Source organism: Cherax quadricarinatus, chromosome 24, assembly GCF_038502225.1.
Source record: "Cherax quadricarinatus isolate ZL_2023a chromosome 24, ASM3850222v1, whole genome shotgun sequence".
In the NCBI taxonomy this organism is placed as follows: Eukaryota; Metazoa; Arthropoda; class Malacostraca; order Decapoda; family Parastacidae; genus Cherax; species Cherax quadricarinatus.
The window spans coordinates 21186819-21210734 of NC_091315.1; the positions used below are offsets into that span (position 1 = coordinate 21186819).

General features: G+C 41.5%; 1 protein-coding gene across 7 annotated transcripts in view; it reads left to right on the plus strand.

Annotated features, from left to right (window-relative positions):
* dx (deltex E3 ubiquitin ligase) overlaps window positions 1–23916 on the plus strand; it is a 207043-nt gene that overhangs the window by 171017 nt on the left and 12110 nt on the right. For 5 of the 7 annotated variants that reach the window (XM_070088246.1, XM_070088245.1, XM_070088249.1 and 2 more), the window contains 2 exons: window positions 770–998; window positions 1246–1354. The exons of 1 other annotated variant lie outside the window; for it this stretch is intronic. In XM_070088246.1, coding sequence (XP_069944347.1) covers window positions 770–998; window positions 1246–1354 — 338 coding nt within the window. Of the gene's footprint in view, window positions 1–769; window positions 999–1245; window positions 1355–3515; window positions 3659–23916 lie in introns of all 7 variants that reach the window. One more of the 7 variants, XR_011392378.1, reaches the window with a different exon arrangement.

Below are 23916 nucleotides of genomic sequence, written 5' to 3' on the forward strand. Positions count from 1 at the left end.
TGGCCTGGTATGGTAGCCTAACTAGCTACCATACATACCACTCTTGATTTCTTACAATAAATACTAATTGTCTCACCATAGATTAAGACTACAAATATTTTAAGGTGAGTAATGAGTGTACTATATGTATATTTTACTTTTTTATTGTTTTTTAATGCCTAGTTCTATTGCTAACTTAATATATGTTATCTAGTATTTATATGCATTTATAAGTGGAAAAAAGGGATGTTTCAATTTATGGCAATTTCCGCTCTACGGCGGTAGCCTGGAACCTAACCTGCTGTATAAGTGGGGCCCTACTGTACATGAAAGTGGGAAATAGAGTAATAAAGATGGGAACTGTTTGGTCACATCCTTGATTTAAACACAGAAATAATGAAATAAAAAAAATGCAGTAAGAAGGTGAAAGATAATCCATATGAAATTAGAGAGTGTCATAAGTTTGATAAGAAAACATAGATCTTGCATCAGTGGCTCAATTCTTTTTCACTCCATTTCCAGCATACATAATAAATATTACTAATAGTGTAACTAAGTTGATAATTTCAAGAGGGAAATAATAAACTTCTTCACATGCTACATGAGCATTTGGGATAATCCAGATGTTACTGTAAAAGCATAGCTCTAGGCTAGCTAAGCATTATTTGATGGTTAGTGTTTTTGGATTAAATGCAATTATCAGGGAAGCTTACAAAGTATAGTAGTTTATATATTAAATTTTGAAAACCTTTTATACTGTGTAATAAGATATTTATGCTTTATATTATAGGCTTTGGAAGTGATGGTGTGGTGAGATTGGTTTTGTGTGATCACCTGTTTCACTTGGCATGTGTCAGACAAATGGTAAAAAATTCACCTCAGTATCTGGAGTGCCCAAATTGTAAGACCCTACATGGGGAGAAACACGGGAACCAGCCCAATGGTCACATGAATGTTACCACTGTGTCACACTCCCTTCCTGGTTATCCAAATTGTGGTACTATACAAATTACATACAAGTAAGTGCATGTTGATTAGAAAATCATACACATGTTTTATTTAATGGATTATAATATACAGTAGAGTATATCAGGCTTCAGAAAACAAGTTCTTCACTTGCATCTTAAAATATTGTATAATTTTGAGAAAATCACTTGTATATGGAAATGTACCTAGAGCTTTTATGCTGCATGTTTTTTTTTAGAAAGTTATTTGCTCCTTTATTTAAACAATAATTTCCACTAATTCTTCATATTCATTTTGTAGCATTAGCAGTGGTATACAGGGTCCAGATCATCCACGACCTGGTCGACCATACCATGCCATTGGTTTTCCTCGCATGGCATACTTACCCAATAATCAGAAGGGCAAGACGGTATGTTAATTGACATTTCTCATGAAGTCTGATAAACAGTTGTAATGCAGTATTCAAGAGACAATATATTATAGCAGTTAGCCAGAGGTCTAGAGAAGCAAAATACATTGCTTATACTCTAAACGATAAGTAGCAGTGTAGTATTCTGGTGAATCATAATAACTGAGATATAAATTCTCTTGTGGAAAAACATCTAGGGAATTAGTGGTGAAGACTTTGCTATTTGGGTCACCTTGCCTTAATGGGTGACAACCTATAAAAATACAGTGGAACCTCTGCTTATGAGTTTAATCCATTTCATGACCTTGCTTGCAACTGGATTTCCTCATTTGCAGAGTCAATTTTCCTCATTTAAATTAATTGAAATGGAATTAATTTGTTCCAGTGGAATTCCAGGCACAAGAAAATACTTTAATAATTTCCTTAATATCAACTCTACAACTTATTTATCTATCACAATTCATGTAATATGACATAATAAACAATATTAATAACATAGAAACATGATATATACACTAGAATGACTAAAATACATGTCATTAGGTATGTGGCTAGTGGTGGTGACAGCAGCCATTGTTGTTGGAGTTTATAGGGGCACCACAGTGGCCATTGCTGCTCCTGACTACATGTGTAGAGAACCTAGGATAACCCAAAAAAGTCAGACAGAGTGACTTATAAGTGCTTCACTCTTAATTCTTCACTTAATTGCTACACTCTTAATGCTTCACTTAATTGCTACACTCTTAATGCTTCACTTAATTGCTACACTCTTAATGCTTCACTTAATTGCTACACTTAATTGCTACACTCTTAATGCTTCACTTAATTGCTACACTCTTAATGCTTCACTTAATTGCTACACTCTTAATGCTACACTTAATTGCTACATTCTTAATGCTACACTTAATTGCTACACTTAATTGCTACATTCTTAATGCTACACTTAATTGCCACATTCTTAATGCTACACTTAATTGCTACACTTAATTGCTACATTCTTAATGCTACATTTAATTGCTACATTCTTAATGCTACACTTAGTTGCTACATTCTTAATGCTACACTTAATTGCTACATTCTTAATGTTACACTTAATTGCTACATTCTTAATGCTACACTTAATTGCTACATTCTTAATGCTACACTTAATTGCCACATTCTTAATGCTACACTTAATTGCTACACTTAATTGCTACATTCTTAATGCTACATTTAATTGCTACATTCTTAATGCTACACTTAATTGCTACACTCTTAATGCTTCACTTAATTGCTACACTCTTAATGCTTCACTTAATTGCTACACTCTTAATGCTACACTTAATTGCCACATTCTTAATGCTACACTTAATTGCTACACTTAATTGCTACATTCTTAATGCTACACTTAGTTGCTACATTCTTAATGCTACACTTAATTGCTACATTCTTAATGTTACACTTAATTGCTACACTCATAATGCTACACTTTGCCACTGCTGCTTCATGTCTGCCACTGCTACCTCATGATGTCTGCCATTACTACCTCGTGATGTCTACCACTGCTACCTCATGAAGTCTGCCACTGCTACTTCATGATGTCTGCCAAAGCTGCTTCATGTTGTCTGCCACTGTTGCTTCATGTTGTCTGCCACTGCTACTTCATGATGTCTGCCACTGCTGCTTCATGTTGTCTGCCACTGTTGCTTCATGTTGTCTGTCACTGCTGCTTCATGTTGTCTGCCACTGCTGCCTCACATTGTCTGTCACTGCTGCTTCATTTTATCTGTCACTGCTGCTTCATTTTGTCTGTCACTGCTGCTTCATGTTGTCTGCCACTGCTACCTCATGATGTCTACCACTGATGTCGCCAAAGAATCAAACATTTATGCTATTTTGAGCTCAATTTCAAGGTACTTTTCATCGTGAAACCAATTAAAATCATATTTATTTTTGTAGTATATCTTCCATTCTATCACATGAGACCAAGTAAAACGAGAATACAACCATACAAATGATACGAAAATATACCACTTAGGGGAGGCTAATGGCAGAGAAATGAACTGTTATTTATGGTCTGATTTCTTTCATTTTTGGTATACGTTAAGACGCATCTTTTCATCATACATTGCCCAAGTTTCAATAAGATAGTCCAACAAACAACTGATATCCAATTCCCTAGATCAAGAGCAAGAGCCCCCTCACCAGTGTCAATTAACCTCCCTTGAGGCCCACTCGCATCTGGAAATTTTGCTCGCGTCTGGAAGCAAAAAATCAACCGAGCAGCTGGTCATGTCTGGGAAAAACTCGCACATGGATCCACTCGTAAGTAGAGGTTCCACTGTACATCATGCTATATCTCTTCTGCCATTGGTAAATAAAGGTAGACTTTTCCAGCAAAAGGAAAAAGTATCACATAGTTCACAGCAATGCCCTACAGCCCATAGCATTTTTTTTATAATTTAATTTTGTGGGGTTAAATTGCTGGGGCTTTCTGACTTAAGCAACATCAGAGGAGTTAATTCAAGGTGACAGGGTTCTGAGTTACTTGTTTGCAAAATATTAAGGTTGTACTATAGTATTTTAAGTTACTTTTAATTCACCTTTATTAGAATTATGGTGTTCACTAAATAACCTGCCTTTTTTTCTTTTTCTTTGCCCCATTTTGGTATTGAAATTCATTTACTATTTATTTGCCAGAAGCAAGGGGCTAGTAATCTCTTCTCCTGTATACATTACTAAATTTAAAAAGAGAAACTTTTGTTTTTCTTTTTGGGCCACTCTGCCATGGTGGGATATGGCTGGTGCGTTGAAAGAAAGAAAGACATACGTACTTTATTTGGTTCTTCATGTAGACATGCAATTTTTACTACTCAGAGGTTGTAGTTTTCTCTCTCTAGCTTCTTGGCACTTCTGAATTCTTACATTACAGTAGACCGTTGATTAAAACAGTTTCTCCATTAATTTATTATCAAATTGCGGCATATTTTTGTTTTACACTTTGTAAAATTCAATTTAAATGGTTCTGCTTCTTAGTAGGGAAAAAATTTTAGTGCTGCAAGCTGGATGGCAGGGATCTTCCCTTCTGTGTAGTGAGTGCACGCCAGCAGTCTGCCTGTGGGTCAAGTCATTGTCTTTCACAGGGGAGGCCCTAGTTTCCTACCCTGCTACCTCCGTACCATTGCTCGGTATATACGCATCCAGCACAGTACCCAGCATTGTCCATGAATCGGGTTTTGGTCTTTTCATTACCATACATTGCATCTGGCAAGGAACCATTGCACCCAGGAGGCATGCAAGTATGCAGGAAGTGGCAAGACAAAGTAAAAAAGTTCAAGTCTTGGAGTTAAGAAGAAAATCGAGATATTAGATAAGCTTAAATGTGGTACCTGTGTGGTGGACATGGCAAGAGCTTATAGCCTTAATGAAGCATCTGTTCATATGATTAAAAAGAGTGAAGCAAATGTATGGGCTTGTGCAATGAATAACCCAGGCTGTCGTCTGATTTACTGACTTGACTGACCTACTGACTTGATTGATTTACTGAATGACTTGACTGATTTACTGAATGACTTACTGACTGACCTGATTTACTGACTTGACTGATTTACCAAATGACCTGATTACTGATTTTCTGAATGACTTGGCTGATTTACTGAATGACTTACTGATTTACAGATTTTCTGAATGACTTGACTGATTTACTGAATGACTAACTTATTGACTGACCTGACTACTAATTTTGTGAATGACTTGACTGACCTAACTTGAGTGATTTACTGACTTGACCGATTGATTTACTGAATGACTTACTTGACTGACTGACCTACTGACTTGACTGATTTACTGAATGACTTGGCTGATTTAATGACTTGACTGATTAACTGACTTGGCTGATTTACTGGCTTACTGACTTACTGATTTACTGAATGACTTGACTGACTGAATTGAATGACTGTACTGACTTGATTGACTGACCTGCTGACTCACTTGATTGGACTGACTGACTGACTGACTGGACTACCATCCACCCCATCCCAGATGGACCTCAGCATGCCTCTCCACTCCCTCCTTCATAATCACTGACAAACACCAGCAACCACAGTTTAAGGTAAGATTATTTCTGTTGCATTTGTAGCCTTGAACTACAGAAAAAAAATATACATAATGACAATGAACAACAATTGCATTATCATTTTTATTTGTGTAAGATTTGGAGACATAAAAAAAAAAAAAAAAGCTGTTTGGCTTTTTTGGGGGGTCTTGGGAACGTAACCCTATTTTTCCCTCAAGTTCTTCAGTTCCTTTAACACGGATTTGTCTAACACTGCATTTTCAGGAACCTAACTACCATCTTAATCAATGGTCTACTGTATATTGTGTGAAAGGACACTTTTTTTTTTACAGCTCAGAACATATATTAACCCATAAACAGTCCAAACGTATATATACTTTCTTACCACTAGTGCCCCAAACGTATTGTACATTTTATTTTTCCTTCCTTCAAATTTCTCACGATTGGCCTGAGATGCCTTTTCAGCATAGAATGGGTCTTAACACTCAGTGTGCACTTTATTAAAAAAATCTGGGACCTTGTGGGAACACCAGTTTAAATGAGCACCAGCTAGACCAAACAGCACAGCAAACACCTGGGATTCACTGATTTCATGTAATATTAACTCTCCCATTTTAAGAGGAAAGTGATTTTGACCCTGAGTTTAATGGCTTTGAGGTGGATGTAGCCATAAGTGGTCGAGGAAATATCATAAAACCTCGATAATAATCCATGTGCAATATTTGTGCAACACCCTTTCAGAATGTCTTATGACCTATGCCCTAAGTAAAGAGAAACAATTCTGAAACGTAATACTTGTTCAGCAGGCTGGCTGGCCAGCTGTGTGGCTGGCCGGCTGCTGGCAGCATGGCTCTATCTCCATTTGTCTGTCTGTATCTATATCTATCTCTGTATCTCTGTCCATCTGTCTCTGTCTATCTCTATCTGTCTCTGTCTATCTCTGTCTCACAGGTACACATAAATACAAGTATGCATAGTGTAAATTACCTAGGATAACCCAAAAAATCCAGACAGAGTTCTATACTCTGCTTGAAGATATGAGTAAATGTGATGACACAGTCTTGTGGCTCTCTGAGACGGAGAGCTAGACGGATAGACAGATAGACAGGGAGCTTGACAGATAGACAAATAGACAGACATGTTTGTGTGCCAGCAAAAACAAAGCGAGGGTGACGCTCATCAAATGTCACCTATTACCTTACGTTATCTCATCTTATCACTTCATTGTCAGGGGTGAACTGAGGCTTGTTTTACATGCTTCAAGGGAAGAAGAAGAAGAAGAAGTAGTAGTAGAAGTAGTAGTAGAAGTAAATAAATAACAAAAAGGCACAATACCATGACTGGAACGATACACAAACAATCCGCACATAAAAGAGAGAAGCCCACGACGACGTTTCGGTCCGGCTTGGACCATTGACAAAGTCACACTAACCAGAGGTGGAGCAGGACGGCTATATATAGGCAGGAAGAGGTGGTGGTGGTAGTAGTAGTAGTAGTAGTACAAGAATTGTATATAATACTGACAAGATGAAATTAAGACACATGCACAACACCCGGGCATCCCCACCGTAGACATTTCGCCATCCAGCCAGCCACTGGATGGCGAAACGTCCACAACAAAGACAACCAGACGCTGCACATGTGTCTCAATTTCATCAGTAGTTGTAGTAGTAGTAGAAGAAGAGGTAGTAGTAGTGGTAGTGGTAGAAGTGGGAAATAAGGATGACGAGCCAGTCAAATACAAAGGAAAGGGAGCACTGCAAGAGAGCTAGGTGCCCACAGAGGGAGAGCAAGCGCACAGAGGTGCGTGAAAGGGAAAGTGGTGAAATAAATGAAGAAGGAACAGAAACACGAGACAGGAGAGAGAAAGACAACCCAGAGGAGAAAAGGAAAGAGGAAAGGGGAAGAGGAAGAAGAAAAAGAAAAAGAAAAAATGAGGATTCAGGTTAAGTCATGGGTGTTCTGAAGTTTGGAGCATTTTACAATGTAGTGGGAGAGGAAGGCATCTACAGAGACGAAGCCAAGGCTAAGGTTCATACAAGGAAAGTTGTGTATTAGAGAGGATTCAACTAGACGGCGACTGTTCGAGTTGGAAGTAGGTAAGACAGTTTTAGCAGAAGAGCAGTCAATAGGATGGCTATGATCTCTGACGTGACAGAAAAGAGCATTGTTAGTGTCGGCAAGCCTAACACTATTTTTGTGCTCCCTAAGTCTGTCAGAAAGAGATAGACCAGTTTCTCCGAAGTATTGAAGAGGACAGGAGGAGCAAGAAATAGAGTAGACACCAGGAACATCTGTAGAGGGAGGAGAGGTATGAACGAGATTAGTGCGAAGAGTGTTAGTCTGGCGGAAGGTAAGCTTGATGTCTAAGGGACGGAGAGAATTGTTGAGATTAGAAAGACCGGAAATGTAGGGAAGGCAGAGGATAGAAGAGTTCCCATGAGTAGAGAGTTTGGGAGAGAAGAAATTGCATTTAGCACGTGAGAGGGCAGAGTCTATGAAATGGGAAGGGTAGCCAAGATGGGAGAACGAATTATGAAGAGTGGAAATTTCTGCTGGAAGGAACTGAGGATCACAGATGTGGAGGGCACGGAGAAAGAGGGAGATAAGAACACTTTTCTTGACAGGGGAAGCATGATAGGAAAAGTAGTGAATGTACATGCCACTGTGCATAGGTTTACGGTAAACGGAAAAGGAAAAACCTGTATCTGAGCGGTGGACATGGACATCAAGGAAAGGAAGCAAGGAATTAGATTCCCATTCAGCTTTAAACTTAATGGAAGGGGCAAGATTATTAAGAGCTTCAAGAAAAGGTTGGAAGAGACTGGAGTCATGAGGCCACAGAGCAAAGATGTCATCCACATAGCGGAGCCAGAGTGAAGGTTGCACATCGAGGGTAGGAAGAAGAACAGTCTCGAAGTATTCCATGTAAAGATTAGCAAGGACAGGAGAGAGAGGAGAGCCCATAGCGACACCGAAGGTTTGAGAATAATATTTCCCTTGGAAGGAAAAGGAGTTAGTCCACACAGAGGCGGATCAGATCAAGAAAGACATCAGTGGGGATAGGGAGATGAAGAAACCCTTCATGGGCCTTCTCTCTAAGGAAATCAAGGACATCATCAAGAGGGACATTGGTGAAGAGGGACTCAACGTCAAGACTAAGCATCTTACAGGTTGGGAGAGAGCGAACCCGTTCAATGAAGTCTTGAGAGTGACGGAGGTGGGCAGGAGAAAAAGCACCAAGAAAGGGAGTGAGGGTTTTGGCCAGCCAAGAAGCAAGAGAATAAGAGACAGAGTCTAGAGGATATGATAGGACGAAGAGGAATATCAGGTTTATGAGTTTTGGAAAGGCCATAGAAATAGGGAAGAGAGGGACAGATGACACGAAACCGTTGAACAAGGTCAAAGTCAGGAGGACAGAGGTTGGAGAGAGTCCTTAGTTTTTTGTTGAAAGTTCTCTTGATGCGATCAAGAGGGTTGGAAACGAGAGGAGTGTAGGTGCGTGAGTCAGAGAGCAAGACATCAGCTTTACGGAGGTAATCCTCGCGATCAAGGATAACTACCGAATTACCTTTGTCAGAAGATAGTATGACAATGTTAGTGTTGGATTTAAGAGAAGAAAGGGCAAGTTGGTAACGGCGTGGAAGGTGGTGATTCTTAGAAAACAGACTGACAAGAGCAGGAAGGAGAGCACCACAAAAAGTGGACAAATCAGGAAGATTACGGAAGCGAGATTGACGAAAGGAATCAAAAGAGCTAATCAGGGAAATACCAGCGCGAGGAGTAGGCGAAGTGGCAAAGGAAAGGCCAAAACCAAGAAGTTCAAGCTCATACTGAGAGAGAGAGAGACAGAAGACAGATTAGTAACACACTCAGTGAGGGAGAATTTAGACCAAGGGCTAGCTGAGATGAGACGTTGAAGTTTATTTTGTAGTTTGGAAGAATGAATTTGTGCATTCAGGCGAGCAGTGTCAAAGGCAATGGTAGAGAGAAGGTTACAGAGATCCTGTGGTAGAGCCGCAAAGAGAGCACGTTGACGTTGACGGAAAGTAAAGAAGGCATCTTCAACCTGTGATTTAGTAGAAAGAATGAGCTGTTGAAGTAGGAAACGGGCATGATCAGGAAAGGGAGTGCCCAGTGGGTTGGTTTTCAGGAAGTGGGTGAAGGAAGGTGGGAGAACTTTTTCAGCAAGATAGTCACGTAAGAAGCGAAGCTGATTCTTACGACGCCTGGTAGCAATAAGAGCAGCCTCATAAGATCGAAAGAGGTGTTTAAAAGAGGGAAGAACATTAAAAAAGCTGGAGAGAATATGACGCTTAACTGCGGGATCCATAAATAACAAAAAGGCACAATACCGTGACTGGAACGATACACAAACAACCCGCACATAAAAGAGAGAAGCCCACGACGACGTTTCAGTCCGACTTGGACCATTGACAAAGTCACACTAACCAGAGGTGGAGCAGGACGGCTATATACAGTGGACCCCCGCATAGCGACCTTAATCCGTGCAAGAGGGCTGATCGTTATGCAAAATGTTCGGTATGCGAATGAATTTTCCCCATAAGAAATAATGGAAATCAAATTAATCCGTGCAAGACACCCAAAAGTATGAAAAAAAAATTTTTACCACATGAAATATACATTTTCCTACACACAAAGAGAAGGATACATGCACAATAGTAAAGTAGTACATGCACAATATATATTGTGCATGTACTACTCTACTAAATGAAGAATAAATGACACTTACCTTTATTGAAGATGCAGCAATGACTGATAAGACACTGTGTCCTGGGAGTGCCTTTTCCTCCTGAGTACTGTAGGTCCTGTTTGGCATTTTCTTCCAGAACAGGCCTTATCACACTGTGTATGCCACTACGATTCTTAAATCTCTCAGACCAACCTTTGCTGGCTTTAAATTCACCAATATGAGCACTAGTTCCAGGCATTTTTCCCTGTTCACCTGGGTGTTAGTCGACTGGTGTGGGTTGCATCCTGGGAGACAAGATTAAGGACCCCAATGGAAATAAGTTAGACAGTCTTCGATGACACTGACTTTTTTGGGTTATCCTGGGTGGCAAATCCTCTGGGGTTAATTGTTTCTTGGTATTCTCAATAAGCCACACCAACAACGGTGCTACAGCAGCAGCAGCAGCTGACGGTGGTACAGCAGCAACAGACGATGCTACAGCAGCAACAGACAATGCTACAGCAGCAGCAGACGATGCTACAGCAGCAACAGACGATGCTACAGCAGCAGCAGACGATGCTACAGCAGCAGCAGACGATGCTACAGCAGCAACAGACGATGCTACAGCAGCAGCAGACGATGCTACAGCAGCAGCAGACGATGCTACAGCAGCAGCAGACGATGCTACAGCAGCAACAAACGATGCTACAGCAGCAACAGACGATGCTACAGCAGCAACAGACGATGCTACAGCAGCAGCAGACGATGCTACAGCAGCAGCAGACGATGCTACAGCAGCAGCAGACGATGCTACAGCAGCAGCAGACGATGCTACAGCAGCAACAGACGATGCTACAGCAGCAGCAGACGATGCTACAGCAGCAACAGATGATGCTACAGCAGCAGCAGACGATGCTACAGCAGCAGCAGACGATGCTACAGCAGCAGCAGACGGTACTACAGCAGCAGCAGCAGCTGATGGTGGTACAACAGCAGCAGCAGCTGACAGTGCAGCAGCAGTTGACGGTGGTACAGCAGCAGCTGTACCACCAATAGTAGCGATGGTTGATTGGGGTTTATTATACAACCTGGCCAGCTCGGAGACACGCACTCCACTTTCATACTTATCAATGATCTTTTTCTTCATCTCTATAGTAATTCTCACCCTTATTGCTGTAGGGTTGGCACTAGAAGCTTTCTTGGGGCCCATGGTCACTTATTTTCCAGAAAAAATCACCAAAAACACTGTAATAATACGAAATGTTCCGATTGTATGCTTGGATGTTACCGCGGAGGCTGGCTGGTAAACAATGCCACCGGCGGAACATGTGAGCGTGGCTCAGGCCACACATTGGATGCGTCTTGGACGAAGGGCGGTGAGCAGGTTTTTGGGCGGTATGCGAGGCAAAATTTTTGCGAAAACGAACGGTACGCGGATTGTACGGTATGCGATGCGTACGGTATGCGGGGGTCCATTGTATAGGCAGGAAGAGGTGGTGGTAGTAGTAGTAGTAGTAGTAGTAGAAGAATTGTATATAATACCGACAAGATGAAATTAAGACACATGCACAACACCCGGGCATCCCCATCGTAGACGTTTCACCATCCAGCCAGCCACTGGATGGTAATTCGGTAGTTATCCTTGATCGCGAGGATTACCTCCGTAAAGCTGATGTCTTGCTCTCTGACTCACGCACCTACACTCCTCTCGTTTCCAACCCTCTTGATCGCATCAAGAGAACTTTCAACAAAAAACTAAGGACTCTCTCCGACCTCTGTCCTCCTGACTTTGACCTTGTTCAATGGTTTCGTGTCATCTGTCCCTCTCTTCCCTATTTCTATGGCCTTTCCAAAACTCATAAACCTGATATTGGTCTTCGTCCTATCATATCCTCTAGAGGTTCTGTCTCTTATTCTCTTGCTTCTTGGCTGGCCTAAACCCTCACTCCCTTTCTTGGTACTTTTTCTCCTGCCCATCTCCGTCACTCTCAAGACTTCATTGAACGGGTTCGCTCTCTCCCAACCTGTAAGATGCTTAGTCTTGACGTTGAGTCCCTCTTCGCCAATGTCCCTCTTGATGATGTCCTTGATTTCCTTAGAGAGAAGGCCCATGAAGGGTTTCTTCATCTCCCTATCCCCACTGATGTCTTTCTTGATCTGATTTGCCTCTGTGTGGTCTCTAACTCCTTTTCCTTCCAAGGGAAATATTATTCTCAAACCTTCGGTGTCGCTATGGGCTCTCCTCTCTCGCCTGTCCTTGCTAATCTTTACATGGAATACTTCGAGACTGTTCTTCTTCCTACCCTCAATGTGCAACCTTCACTCTGGCTCCGCTATGTGGATGACATCTTTGCTCTGTGGCCTCATGACCCAGTCTCTTCCAACCTTTTCTTGAAGCTCTTAATAATCTTGCCCCTTCCATTAAGTTTAAAGCTGAATGGGAATCTAATTCCTTGCTTCCTTTCCTTGATGTCCATGTCCACCGCTCAGATACAGGTTTTTCCTTTTCCGTTTACCGTAAACCTATGCACAATGGCATGTACATTCACTACTTTTCCTATCATGCTTCCCCTGTCAAGAAAAGTGTTCTTATCTCCCTCTTTCTCCGTGCCCTCCGCATCTGTGATCCTCAGTTCCTTCCAGCAGAAATTTCCACTCTTCATAATTCGTTCTCCCGTCTTGGCTACCCTTCCCATTTCATAGACTCTGCCCTTTCACGTGCTAAATGCAATTTCTTCTCTCCCAAACACTCTACTCATGGGAACTCTTCTATCCTCTGCCTTCCCTACATTTCCGGTCTTTCTAATCTCAACAATTCTCTCTGTCCCTTAGACATCAAGCTTACCTTCCGCCAGACTAACACTCTTCGCACTAATCTTGTTCATACCTCTCCTCCCTCTACAGATGTTCCTGGTGTCTACTCTATTTCTTGCTCCTCCTGTCCTCTTCAATACTTCGGAGAAACTGGTCGATCTCTTTCTGACAGACTTAGGGAGCACAAAAATAGTGTTAGGCTTGCCGACACTAACAATGCTCTTTTCTGTCACGTCAGAGATCATAGCCATCCTATTGACTGCTCTTCTGCTAAAACTGTCTTCCCTACTTCCAACTCGAACAGTCGCCATCTAGTTGAATCCTCTCTAATACACAACTTTCCTTGTATGAACCTTAGCCCTGGCTTCGTCTCTGTAGATGCCTTCCTCTCCCACTACATTGTAAAATGCTCCAAACTTCAGAACACCCATGACTTAACCTGAATCCTCATTTTTTCTTTTTCTTCTTCCTCTTCCCCTTTCCTCTTTCCTTTTCTCCTCTGGGTTGTCTTTCTCTCTCCTGTCTCGTGTTTCTGTTCCTTCTTCATTTATTTCACCACTTTCCCTTTCATGCACCTCTGTGCGCTTGCTCTCCCTCTGTGGGCACCTAGCTCTCTGGCAGTGCTCCCTTTCCTTTGTATTTGACTGGCTCGTCATCCTTATTTCCCACTTCTACCACTACCACTACTACTACCTCTTCTTCTTCTACTACTACTACAACTACTGATGAAATTGAGACACATGTGCGGCGTCTGGTTGTCTTTGTTGTGGACGTTTCGCCATCCAGTGGCTGGCTGGATGGCAAAATGTCTACGATGGGGATGCCCGGGTGTTGTGCATGTGTCTTAATTTCATCTTGTCGGTATTATATACAATTCTTGTGCTGCTGCTGCTGCTGCTGCTGCTGCTGCTGCTGCTGCTGCTGCTGCTGCTGCTGCTGCTGCTGCTGCTGCTGCTGCCGCTGCCGCTGCCGCTGCCGCCGCCGCCGCCACTACCACTACCACTACCACCACCACCTCTTCCTGCCTATATATAGCCGTCCTGCTCCATCTCTGGTTAGTGTGACTTTGTCAATGGTCCAAGTCGGACCGAAACGTCGTCGTGGGCTTCTCTCTTTTATGTGCGGGTTGTTTGTGTATAGTAGTAGAAGTAGTAGTAGTACCACCACCACCACTACTACTACTACTACTACTACTGCTACTACTACCACCACTACTACTACCACCACTACTACTACCACTACCACTACCACCACCACTACTACTCCTATTACTACTACTACTGCTGCCATGACTACTACCGCCACTACTACCACTTCTTCTTCATCTTATATACTCCCACGTGTCCAAAACATTGCTGGGACATATAAATACTTTGTATATATTCCAAGACAATGGTAAATGGCCAAGACAGGTGTAATTGTTCACCTGTCAGTTTGTTTGTGACAATTTGAGTACAATTTCAGTACCTAATACTAGTGTCAGAACAAAGATTGGTTATGAAATGACAAGAACTACTATAAATTGTAATTATCAGAACATAAAAATTATATGAATAATATGAAAAAGAGAAAAAAAAGTATATCGGCAACACTTCTGCAAGCGGCAGGACTTGAGGTTGCCATCAGGTGAGCATCCAGTGCCAACTTCTCGGCTTCATGTCTCTGTAAGTACTGACCCTAATTTTTTTTTTTTAGCCTATAACACTTAGAAAAATGTGCTCTTTATTTCCATAAAAAAAAAAGACTTTTTTGTTTTTCAAAATATTCGGGGCACTGGGGTAGTGGACGTATGTATACGTTTGGACCACTTACTGGTTAAATGTCCAGAACTGTACATAAATTATACTGTACATACAGTGTCAGGTTGTAAGTGGTATAGTGATACAGACTTTAGACAGGAACACAAGTGCCCTTATCCACAGTTTGTTGGTATTACTGTACCATTTACAGTCTGATGTACATATTATAGAGTACAGTGAGCCCTCCATAAAAGGGATTAACCCTTTCAGGGTTTCGGCCGTACTAGTACAGCATACGCACCAGGGTTTTTGACGTACTAGTATGCCTAAATTCTAGCGCCCTCAAATCTAGTGAGAGAAAGCTGGTAGGCCTACATATGAAAGAATGGGTCTATGTGGTCAGTGTGCGCAGTATAAAAAAAATCCTGCAGCACACAGTGCGTAATGAGAAAAAAAAAAATCTTTGATCGTGTTTTTGTATTACAACAGCGACTTTGCACTGTATTTTCGTATGGTATTTATTGTTGTATTCTAGTTTTCCTGGTCTCATTTTATAGAATGGAAGACATATTACAGAAATTGAGATGATTTTGACTGGTTTTACAAAGAAAACTACCTTGAAATTGCGCTCAAAGTAGCAGAAATGTTCGATTTTTACCAAAGTTCAAAAGTAAACAAATCATGCTATGCGTCCAATACACGTCAACTGGTGAGTCTAATATTCTTTCACAAGTGCGCTGATAATATTTATACCATTTCAACACCAATGCAGTAGTCTGCATAACAGTAAATCTTCTATTTTTTTTTTGTGAGAATAAAAATTCAAAGTGGAAAGCAAAAGAATGTAAGAGGGGCATGGGGATGTGACTAATGAACAGAGGAAATTTTATTTTAGTGCCAGGAATGTCTTTCTTGTTTATTCTGGACCCTATTCAGAAATTGGCATCTTTTGAAATTTGTGTGAAATTGGCAAAAATTGCTAAATTCTGACCACTGTTTTGGACCGTTGAAATCGGTAAATGGGTGGTTTCTTGTACTCATTCGATAGAAAAAATGGAGTTCTAGTGAAATAGTTTTGATTTTTGTCGACAAGCACACTGGAATTGGCCGAAAATAGGGCTCAAAGTGGGCAAAATCACCGATACGTAAACATTGTCAAGACCGCTAACTTTGCAAGAGCATAATTCTGTAAGTTTTCCAACAAATTTCATACTATTGGTGTCATTACGATTGGGAAAAGATTCTCTTATCTTTTCATAAGAAAAAAATCATTTTTTTTTTTTAAATTTGGCCGACCCTGAAAACAAGTCTCTGAGAGGGCCTGTCGACCCTGAAAGGGTTAATAAAGAAGGGTATCCACTTCAGCTAATTTCTGTTAAGTTGAAAGTTTTGATTAAGCTGATTACATCTACTTAACCAGTCAGCTACAGGATATAGACAAATGCCCAATAAAATAAGACAGTCCACTGTATTGATGGACTTGCACATACTAAGAATAAACTATAGTACAGTGCAGTCAAACCATACCCGCGGTCAGAGAGTCTCAAAACTCCAGCCTGTCGCGTTAGCCACTAGACCAGCTAACCACAATAAGATTCGTCCAACTAGGTATATTTCTACACCATAGGAAGGTTAGCACAGGCACCACTGTGACCACAAATGCAAGTTTTTACAGATGAATCTCCAGCTAGCGTGGCCGTGATGAACTCTAGCTCAAGTCCCTTCACTGCCGTCAACATGACTTACGAAATCGTAATGACGCGATTGCAAACAAACCATACCCCGGCCGAGATTGAACCCGCAGTCAGAGAGTCTCAAAACTCCAGCCCGTCGCGTTAGCCACTAGACCAGCTAGCCACAATAAGATTTGTCCAACTAGGTATATTTCTACACCATAGGAAGGTTAGCACAGGCACCACTGTGACCACAAATGCAAGTACAGTGCAGTGTTACACCACAGTACCATAAAATACACTTGTACATTTACCTGAAAAAAAAAATGAGTTAAAAGGACAGTGGACTCTCAAATTTCATGATTAATCCATTCCAGAGAGTCTGCTGAAAGTCGAAATTCATGAATGACGAAACCATATTCCCCATAAGAAATAATGAAATCCAGTTAATCTGTTCCAGACACCCAAAAATATTTTTTTTTTTTTTTTTCAAATTAAATAAAGATTTACATACAGAAAACAATGAGAAATCAACCACATAAATATGTAAAATAATAATAATATTACACCACCTTCTGGGTGGATGGGAGAGGAAGAAGGTACACTATTGTTTGGAAGGAGAATCCCCTTCCATAAAGACTTCAGGTACCAAGTCCTTTTCTGGAATTACTTCCCTTCTTTGTTTTTTAATGGCACTGAGACCAGCTTGAGAGTCACTGGACCCCTGTCGCAAAAAATATCTGTCCAGAGAGCCCTGTTTCTGGCGTCTCTTTAAGATTTCCATAAAATGGGACACAACTTTGGCATTGTACATGTTGCCAACATGGCCTGCAACAGCTTTGTCAGGGTGAAATTCATCTATAAATGTTTGCACTTCAGTCCACTTTGAACAAGTGTCCTTAATCTTTGAAGAAGGCACCTTCTTCCATCTCTCTTCCTCCCCCTCTGAAGCAATTTCCTGAGCTGTGGTCTGTTGCTGTTGTAGATGAAGGTCTTGCAGCTCTGTAGTGGTTAGCTTTTCATCGTGGTCCTCCACCAACTCTTCCACATCCTCGAAACTCACATCCAACTCCATGGAATTCCCCAATGCCACAATACTTTCCACAACTGGCATAGGCTCCTTAGGGTAAGCCCCAAACCCTTCAAAAACCCTCTCTTGTACACATTATGGCCACAGTTTTCTCCAAGCAAAGTTCAAAGTACTGGAAATCACTCCCTCCCAAGCCTTACCCATAAGGTTTATGCAATGGAGGATATTTAAGTGATCTTTCCAGAACTCTTAGGGTCAATTCAGTGTCTGAGGTCACTTGAAAGCACTTTTGAAACACTGCTTTGGTGTACAGTTTTTTGAAGTTTGAAATGACCTGCTGGTCCATGGGCTGGAGGAGAGGAGTGGTATTAGGGGGCAAGAACTTCACTGTGATAAAATGAATCTCCTGCACCATTTGCTCTTCCAAGTCTGGAGGATGAGTAGGAGCATTGTCCATTACCAGGAGGCTCACACTGGAACCAAACACTTCATTAAACCAATCAAGGAAAATGTCCCTCATGACCCGTGCCTTACTGTTTGCCTTCCACATCACACACAGTTTACTCTTGGCGACACTGTTTTTCTTGAACACTCTGGGATTTTCAGAGTGATACACCAGTAACAGCTTTACTTTGCAATCCCCACTAACATTACTACAAAACATGAGAGTTAGCCTGTCTTTCATAGGTTTGTGTCCTGGCAGTGCCATTGCCTCCTGCATGATGTAGGTCTTCTTTGGCATTTTCTTCCAAAACAGGCCTTTTTTTGTCACAATTGAACATTTGTTGGGATTTGAATTGTTCAGTCTCTATGTACCCTTGAATTCCTCAACATATTTTTTAGCCGCTTGTTTGTCAGAACCGGCAGCCTCACAGTGCACTACCACACTGTGTATGCCACTACGCTTCTTAAATCTCTCAAACGAGCCTTTACTAGCCTTAAAATCACAAACATCAGCACTTGTTGCAGGCATTTTCTTTATGAGATCATCATGCAACTGCCTTGCCTTTTCACAAATTATCGACTGCATAACACTATCCCCTACTAACTGTTTTTGGGTAATCCACACCAACAATAACCTCTCCACTTCTTCGAGGATTTACAGTCTCTTTTTTGTCAGCATATGTACCCCTTTTGCAACAACAACTTCCCTGATTTCCTTTCCTTTCGCCACGATCGAAGTGATGGTTGAGTAGTGTTTGCCATATATCCTGGCAAGCTCCGAAACACGCACTCCACTCCACTCTATTTTGTAATGATTTCTTTCTTGAATTTGATCGTGTTCCTCACTTTCTTTACCAAAGGGCCCATGGTGACATATTTAGCAGTTGCAAGCACAAGAAACAGTGGATTATTATGAAATGTATCATATGAACCTGTGGGGCGATGGTCACTCGCTGATAAACAATGGCACATTGAGTGTGAATGGTGCGGGAGACTGGCTTTGTGTGCGTGCTAACGGTGGGATGCTGGTCGGATGCGTACCAGGCAGTAGCTGAATCACAAGGCCAATCATGAACCGCAAGGCTATATTTTGCCAAAAAAAATTGCCGAAAGTCGGATTTCATGAAGGTTGCAGGCGCCGAACGGGGGGAGGGGTTCACTGTAATAATAATAATAATTTATAATAATAAGAATGAATTGCTCTGGAACACTTTAAATGTCATACGTATTTTGTATAGGTTTCGTAGCCGACATTTAAAGCACTCCAGAACTAATATTATTTTTTATTATTATTGTTATTACCATCGACATACCTTGTTCACTGAGTTTAATCATTTCTTAAGCTGCCATGATACACCAAGAATGCAAACACATACAGTGGACCCCCGCATACCGTTGGCATCACGTAATGCTAAATCCGCATACCGATACATTTTATCGCTAAGATTTTGCCTCGCATACCGCTAAAAAACCCGCTCAACGCTATTCGTCCGAGACGCGTCTAATGTGCAGCCTGAGCCAGCCTCACATGTTCCGCCGGTGGCATTGTTTACAAGCCAGCCTCCACGGTAACATCCAAGCATACAATCAGAACATTTCGTATTATTACAGCGTTTTTGGTGATTTTATCTGCAAAATAAGTGACCATGGGCCCCAAGAAAACTTCTAGTGCCAACCCTGTGGTAAAAAGGGTGAGAAATATTATCGAAATAGTATTGTGGTACCATGGTCAACTGCTGATGCTGCTGCTGCTGTAGCACTGTCAGCTGCTGCTGCTGCTGTAGCACTGTCAGCTGCTGCTGCTGTACCACTGTCAGCTGCTGCTGCTGCTGTAGTACCGTCTGCTGCTGCTTTAGCACCGTCTGCTGCTGCTGTAGCACTGTCAGCTGCTGCTGCTGCTGTAGCACCATCAGCTGCTGCTGCTGCTGTACCACCATCAGTTGCTGCTGCTGCTGCTGCTGCTGTAGTACCGTCTGCTGCTGCTGTAGCACCATCTGCTGCTGCTGTAGCACTGTCAGCTGCTGCTGCTGCACTGTCAGCTGCTTCTGCTGCTGCTGTAGCACTGTCAGCTGCTGCTGCTGTAGCACTGTCAGCTGCTGCTGCTGCTGTACCACCGTCAGCTGCTGCTGCTGCTGTAGTACCGTCTGCTGCTGCTGTAGCACCGTCTGCTGCTGCTGTAGCACTGTCAGCTGCTGCTGCTGCTGTACCACCATCAGCTGCTGCTGCTGTAGTACCGTCTTCTGCTGCTGTAGCACCATCTGCTGCTGCTGTAGCACCATCTGCTGCTGCTGTAGCACTGTCAGCTGCTGCTGCTGTAGCACTGTCAGCTGCTGCTGCTGCTGCTGCTGCTGCTGCTGCTGCTGCTGTAGCACCGTTGCTGGTGTGGCTTATTGAGAATACCAAGAAACAATTAACCCCAGAGGGTTAGCCACCCAGGATAACCCAAAAAAGTCAGTGTCATCGAAGACTGTCTAACTTATTTCCATTGGGGTCCTTAATCTTGTCTCCCAGGATGCAACTCACACCAGTCGACTAACACCCAGGTGAACAGAGAAAAATGCCTGGAACTAGTGCTCGTATTGGTGAATTTAAAGCCAGCAGAGGTTGGTTTGAGAGATTTAAGAATCGTAGTGGCATACACAGTGTGATAAGGCCTGTTCTGGAAAAAAATGCCAAACAGGACCTACAGTACTCAGGAGGAAAAGGCACTCCCAGGACACAGTGTCTCATCAGTCATTGCTGCATCTTCAATAAAGGTGTCATTTATTCTTCATTTAGTAGAGTAGTACATGCACAATATATATTGTGCATGTACTGCTCTACTATTGTGCATGTATCCTTCTCTTTGTGTTTAGGAAAATGTATATTTCATGTGGTAAAAAAAAAATTTTCATACTTTTGGGTGTCTTGCACAGATTAATTTGATTTCCATTATTTCTTATGGGGAAAATTCATTCGCATAACGATAATTTCGCATAACAATGAGCTCTCAGGAACGGATTAATATCGTTATGCGGGGGTCCACTGTATATGAACACACCAGCTAACCCCTTTACTGTGAACTTCTTTTGTACTTCTTCCACTTTCCTCTTGTTTTCCTCATGCAAGTGCTGCTGCACTTCTAACTCTATTTTCTACTATAGGATGCACAATAAAGTACAAATTTATAGACGAAATATGTAGTCTTGGAGATTGCTTGATGCTGAGAGACTCATCACTAACCCCTTGACAATGAACTTATTTTGTACTTCTTCCATTTTCCTGTTTGTTTCCCTCTTCCAAGGTGAAAAACAGGAAATTTGTATAAATATGTAGTCTTTGAAACTGTGAAAGCTAGTGTACTGAGTGGCTGTAGGAAGGAGATTCAGATGTTTGACGCTGAGACACTGCCCTGCCCATTCATGACCCAAATTCTTGTACAGTATACAATAACAACTCGTCAGAGCGCCCCTCATAACTCCGAGTTGTCAGTAAACAGGTATGTTGGTAAGTGAGGAGAGGCAGGCTGTACACACTTGAAGTCATTCTATTTTGTTCCATCCTCTCTATATGTCTAAACCACCTCAACAACCCCTCCTCAGCCCTTTGGATAGTAGTTTTGGTAATCCTGCACCTTCTCCTAATTTCCAAACTACGAATTTTCGGCATTTTATTCACACCACACATTGCTCTCAGACATGACATCTCCACAGCCTCCAGCCTTCTCCTTGTTGCAACATTCACCACCCATGTTTCACACCCATATAAGAGTGTTGGTATAACTATGCTCTCATACTCTCTCCTCTTTGCTTCCATGGACTCTTTGTCTCCACAGACTCATAAGTGCACCACTCACCTTTTTCCCCTCATCAATTCTAGGATTCACCCTATTTTTCATAGACCCATCTGCTGACACATCCACTCCTAAATATCTGAATACATTCACCTCCTCCATACTCTCTCCCTCCAATCTGATATCCAGTCTTTTGTCACCTAATTTTTTTGTTATCCTCATCATCTTTCTCTTTCCTATACTATTCACTTTTAATTTTCTTCTTTTACATACCCTACCAAACTCATCCACCAACCTCTGCAACTTCTCTTCAGAATCTCCCAAAAGCACAGTGTCATCAGCAAAGAGCAACTGCGTAAGAGTACTGTGTAAGCAGTACGTGTAGTACGGCTTACACACCAGGATTATTGACGTACTAGAACGCCTAAATTCTAGCACCTTCAAATCTAGTGAGAGAAAGCTGGTAGGCCTAGATATGAAAGAATGGGTCTGTGGTCAGTGTGCACAGTATAAAAAAACCCTGCAGCACACAGTGCATAATGAGAAAAAAAAATCTCCGACCGTGTTTTTGGTTTAAAACAGCGACTTTGCACTGTATTTTCGTATGGTATTTATGGTTGTATTCTAGTTTTCATGGTCTCATTTTATTGATTGGAAGACATATTACAGGAATTGAAATGATTTTGATTGGTTTCATAATGAAAAGTACCTTGAAATCGAGCTCAAAGTAGCAGAAATGTACAATTTTTACCAAAGTTCAAAAGTAAACAAATCATGCCAAGCGTCCAATACACGCCAGCTGGTGAGTCTAATATTCTTTCACAAGTGCGCTGATATTATTTATACCATTTCTGCACTAATGCAGTAGCCTGCATAACAGTAAGTCTTTTATTTTTGTGAGAATAAAAATTCAAAGTGGAGAGCAAAAGAAATGTAAGAGGGACCTGGGGATGTGACTAATGAACAGAGGAAATGTTATTTTAGTCCCAGGAATGTCTTTCTTGTTTATTCTGGACCCTATTGGAAATTGGCATCTTCTGAAATTTATGTGAAATTGGCAGTTTTGCCAATTTCACATAAATTTCAGAAGATGCCAATTTCACTTTATTGGATAGTTGAAATCGGTAAATGGGTGGTTTCTTGTACTCATCCGATAGACAAAATGGAGTTCTAGCAAAATAGATACGATTTTTGCCGACTAGTACACTGGAATTGGCCGAAAATAGGGCTCAAAGTGGACGAAATCACCGATTCATAAACATCGTCGAGACCACTAAATTCGCAAGATCAAATTTCATACTTTTGGTGTCATTATGATCAGGAAAAGATTCTCTATCATTTCATAAGATTTTTTTTTGTTTTTTACCCTGAGAACGAGTTTAGGAGAGGGCCTCTCGACCCTGAAAGGGTTAACCCCACACCTCTTGCCAACACCCGAGCATTCAATTCTCTTACAACCCATTCTATAAATATATTGAACAACAATGGTGACATTACATATCTTTGTCTAAGGTCTACTTTTACTGGGAAATAATCTCCCTCTCTCCTACACACTTTAACTTGAGCCTCACTTTCCTCGTAAAAGCTCTTCACAGCTTTCGGTAACCTACCTCCTATTTGCAACATCTGCCACATTGCTTCCCTATCTACCCTGTCATATGCCTTTTCCAAATCCATAAATGCCACAATAACCTCTTTACCCTTATCTAAATACTGTTCATATGTTTCACTGTAATCACTTGGTCTACATACCCCTTACCTTTCCTAAAGCCTCCTTGTTCATCTGCTATCCTACTCTCCGTCTTACTGTAATTCTTTCAATAATAACTCTACCATACACTTTACTAGGTATACTCATTAGACTTCTTTCTTTCAACAAACTGGCTGTATCCCACCAAGGCAGGGTGGCCCAAAAAGAAAAACAAAAGTTTCTCTTTTTAACTTTAGTAATGTATACAGGAGAAAGGGTTACTAGCCCCTTGCTCCCGGCATTTTAGTTGTCTCTTACAGCATGCATGGCTTACGGAGGAAGAATTCTGTTCCACTTCCCCATGGAAGCTCAGCAGACTTATTTCCCTATAATTTTTGCATTCACTTGTAGATAGTTCAGCAAATATAGTTGGCTGAGGAGATGTAGATGGCTCAGGCCTACTAGTAGATGGTTTGGGAGACTTAGACTGAGGAACAGGTTTAAAGAGTGAATCCTACTTCATTTGTTTTGCATACTGATGCTGCTTCCTTATGACAAGTTCTCTATAAGTGCAAAAGTTCTGATGATAGGCCTGCATGTCTCTGAGAGGTCATTGTATGCAGTGAGAACATCAATTGCATCGCCTGCTGATG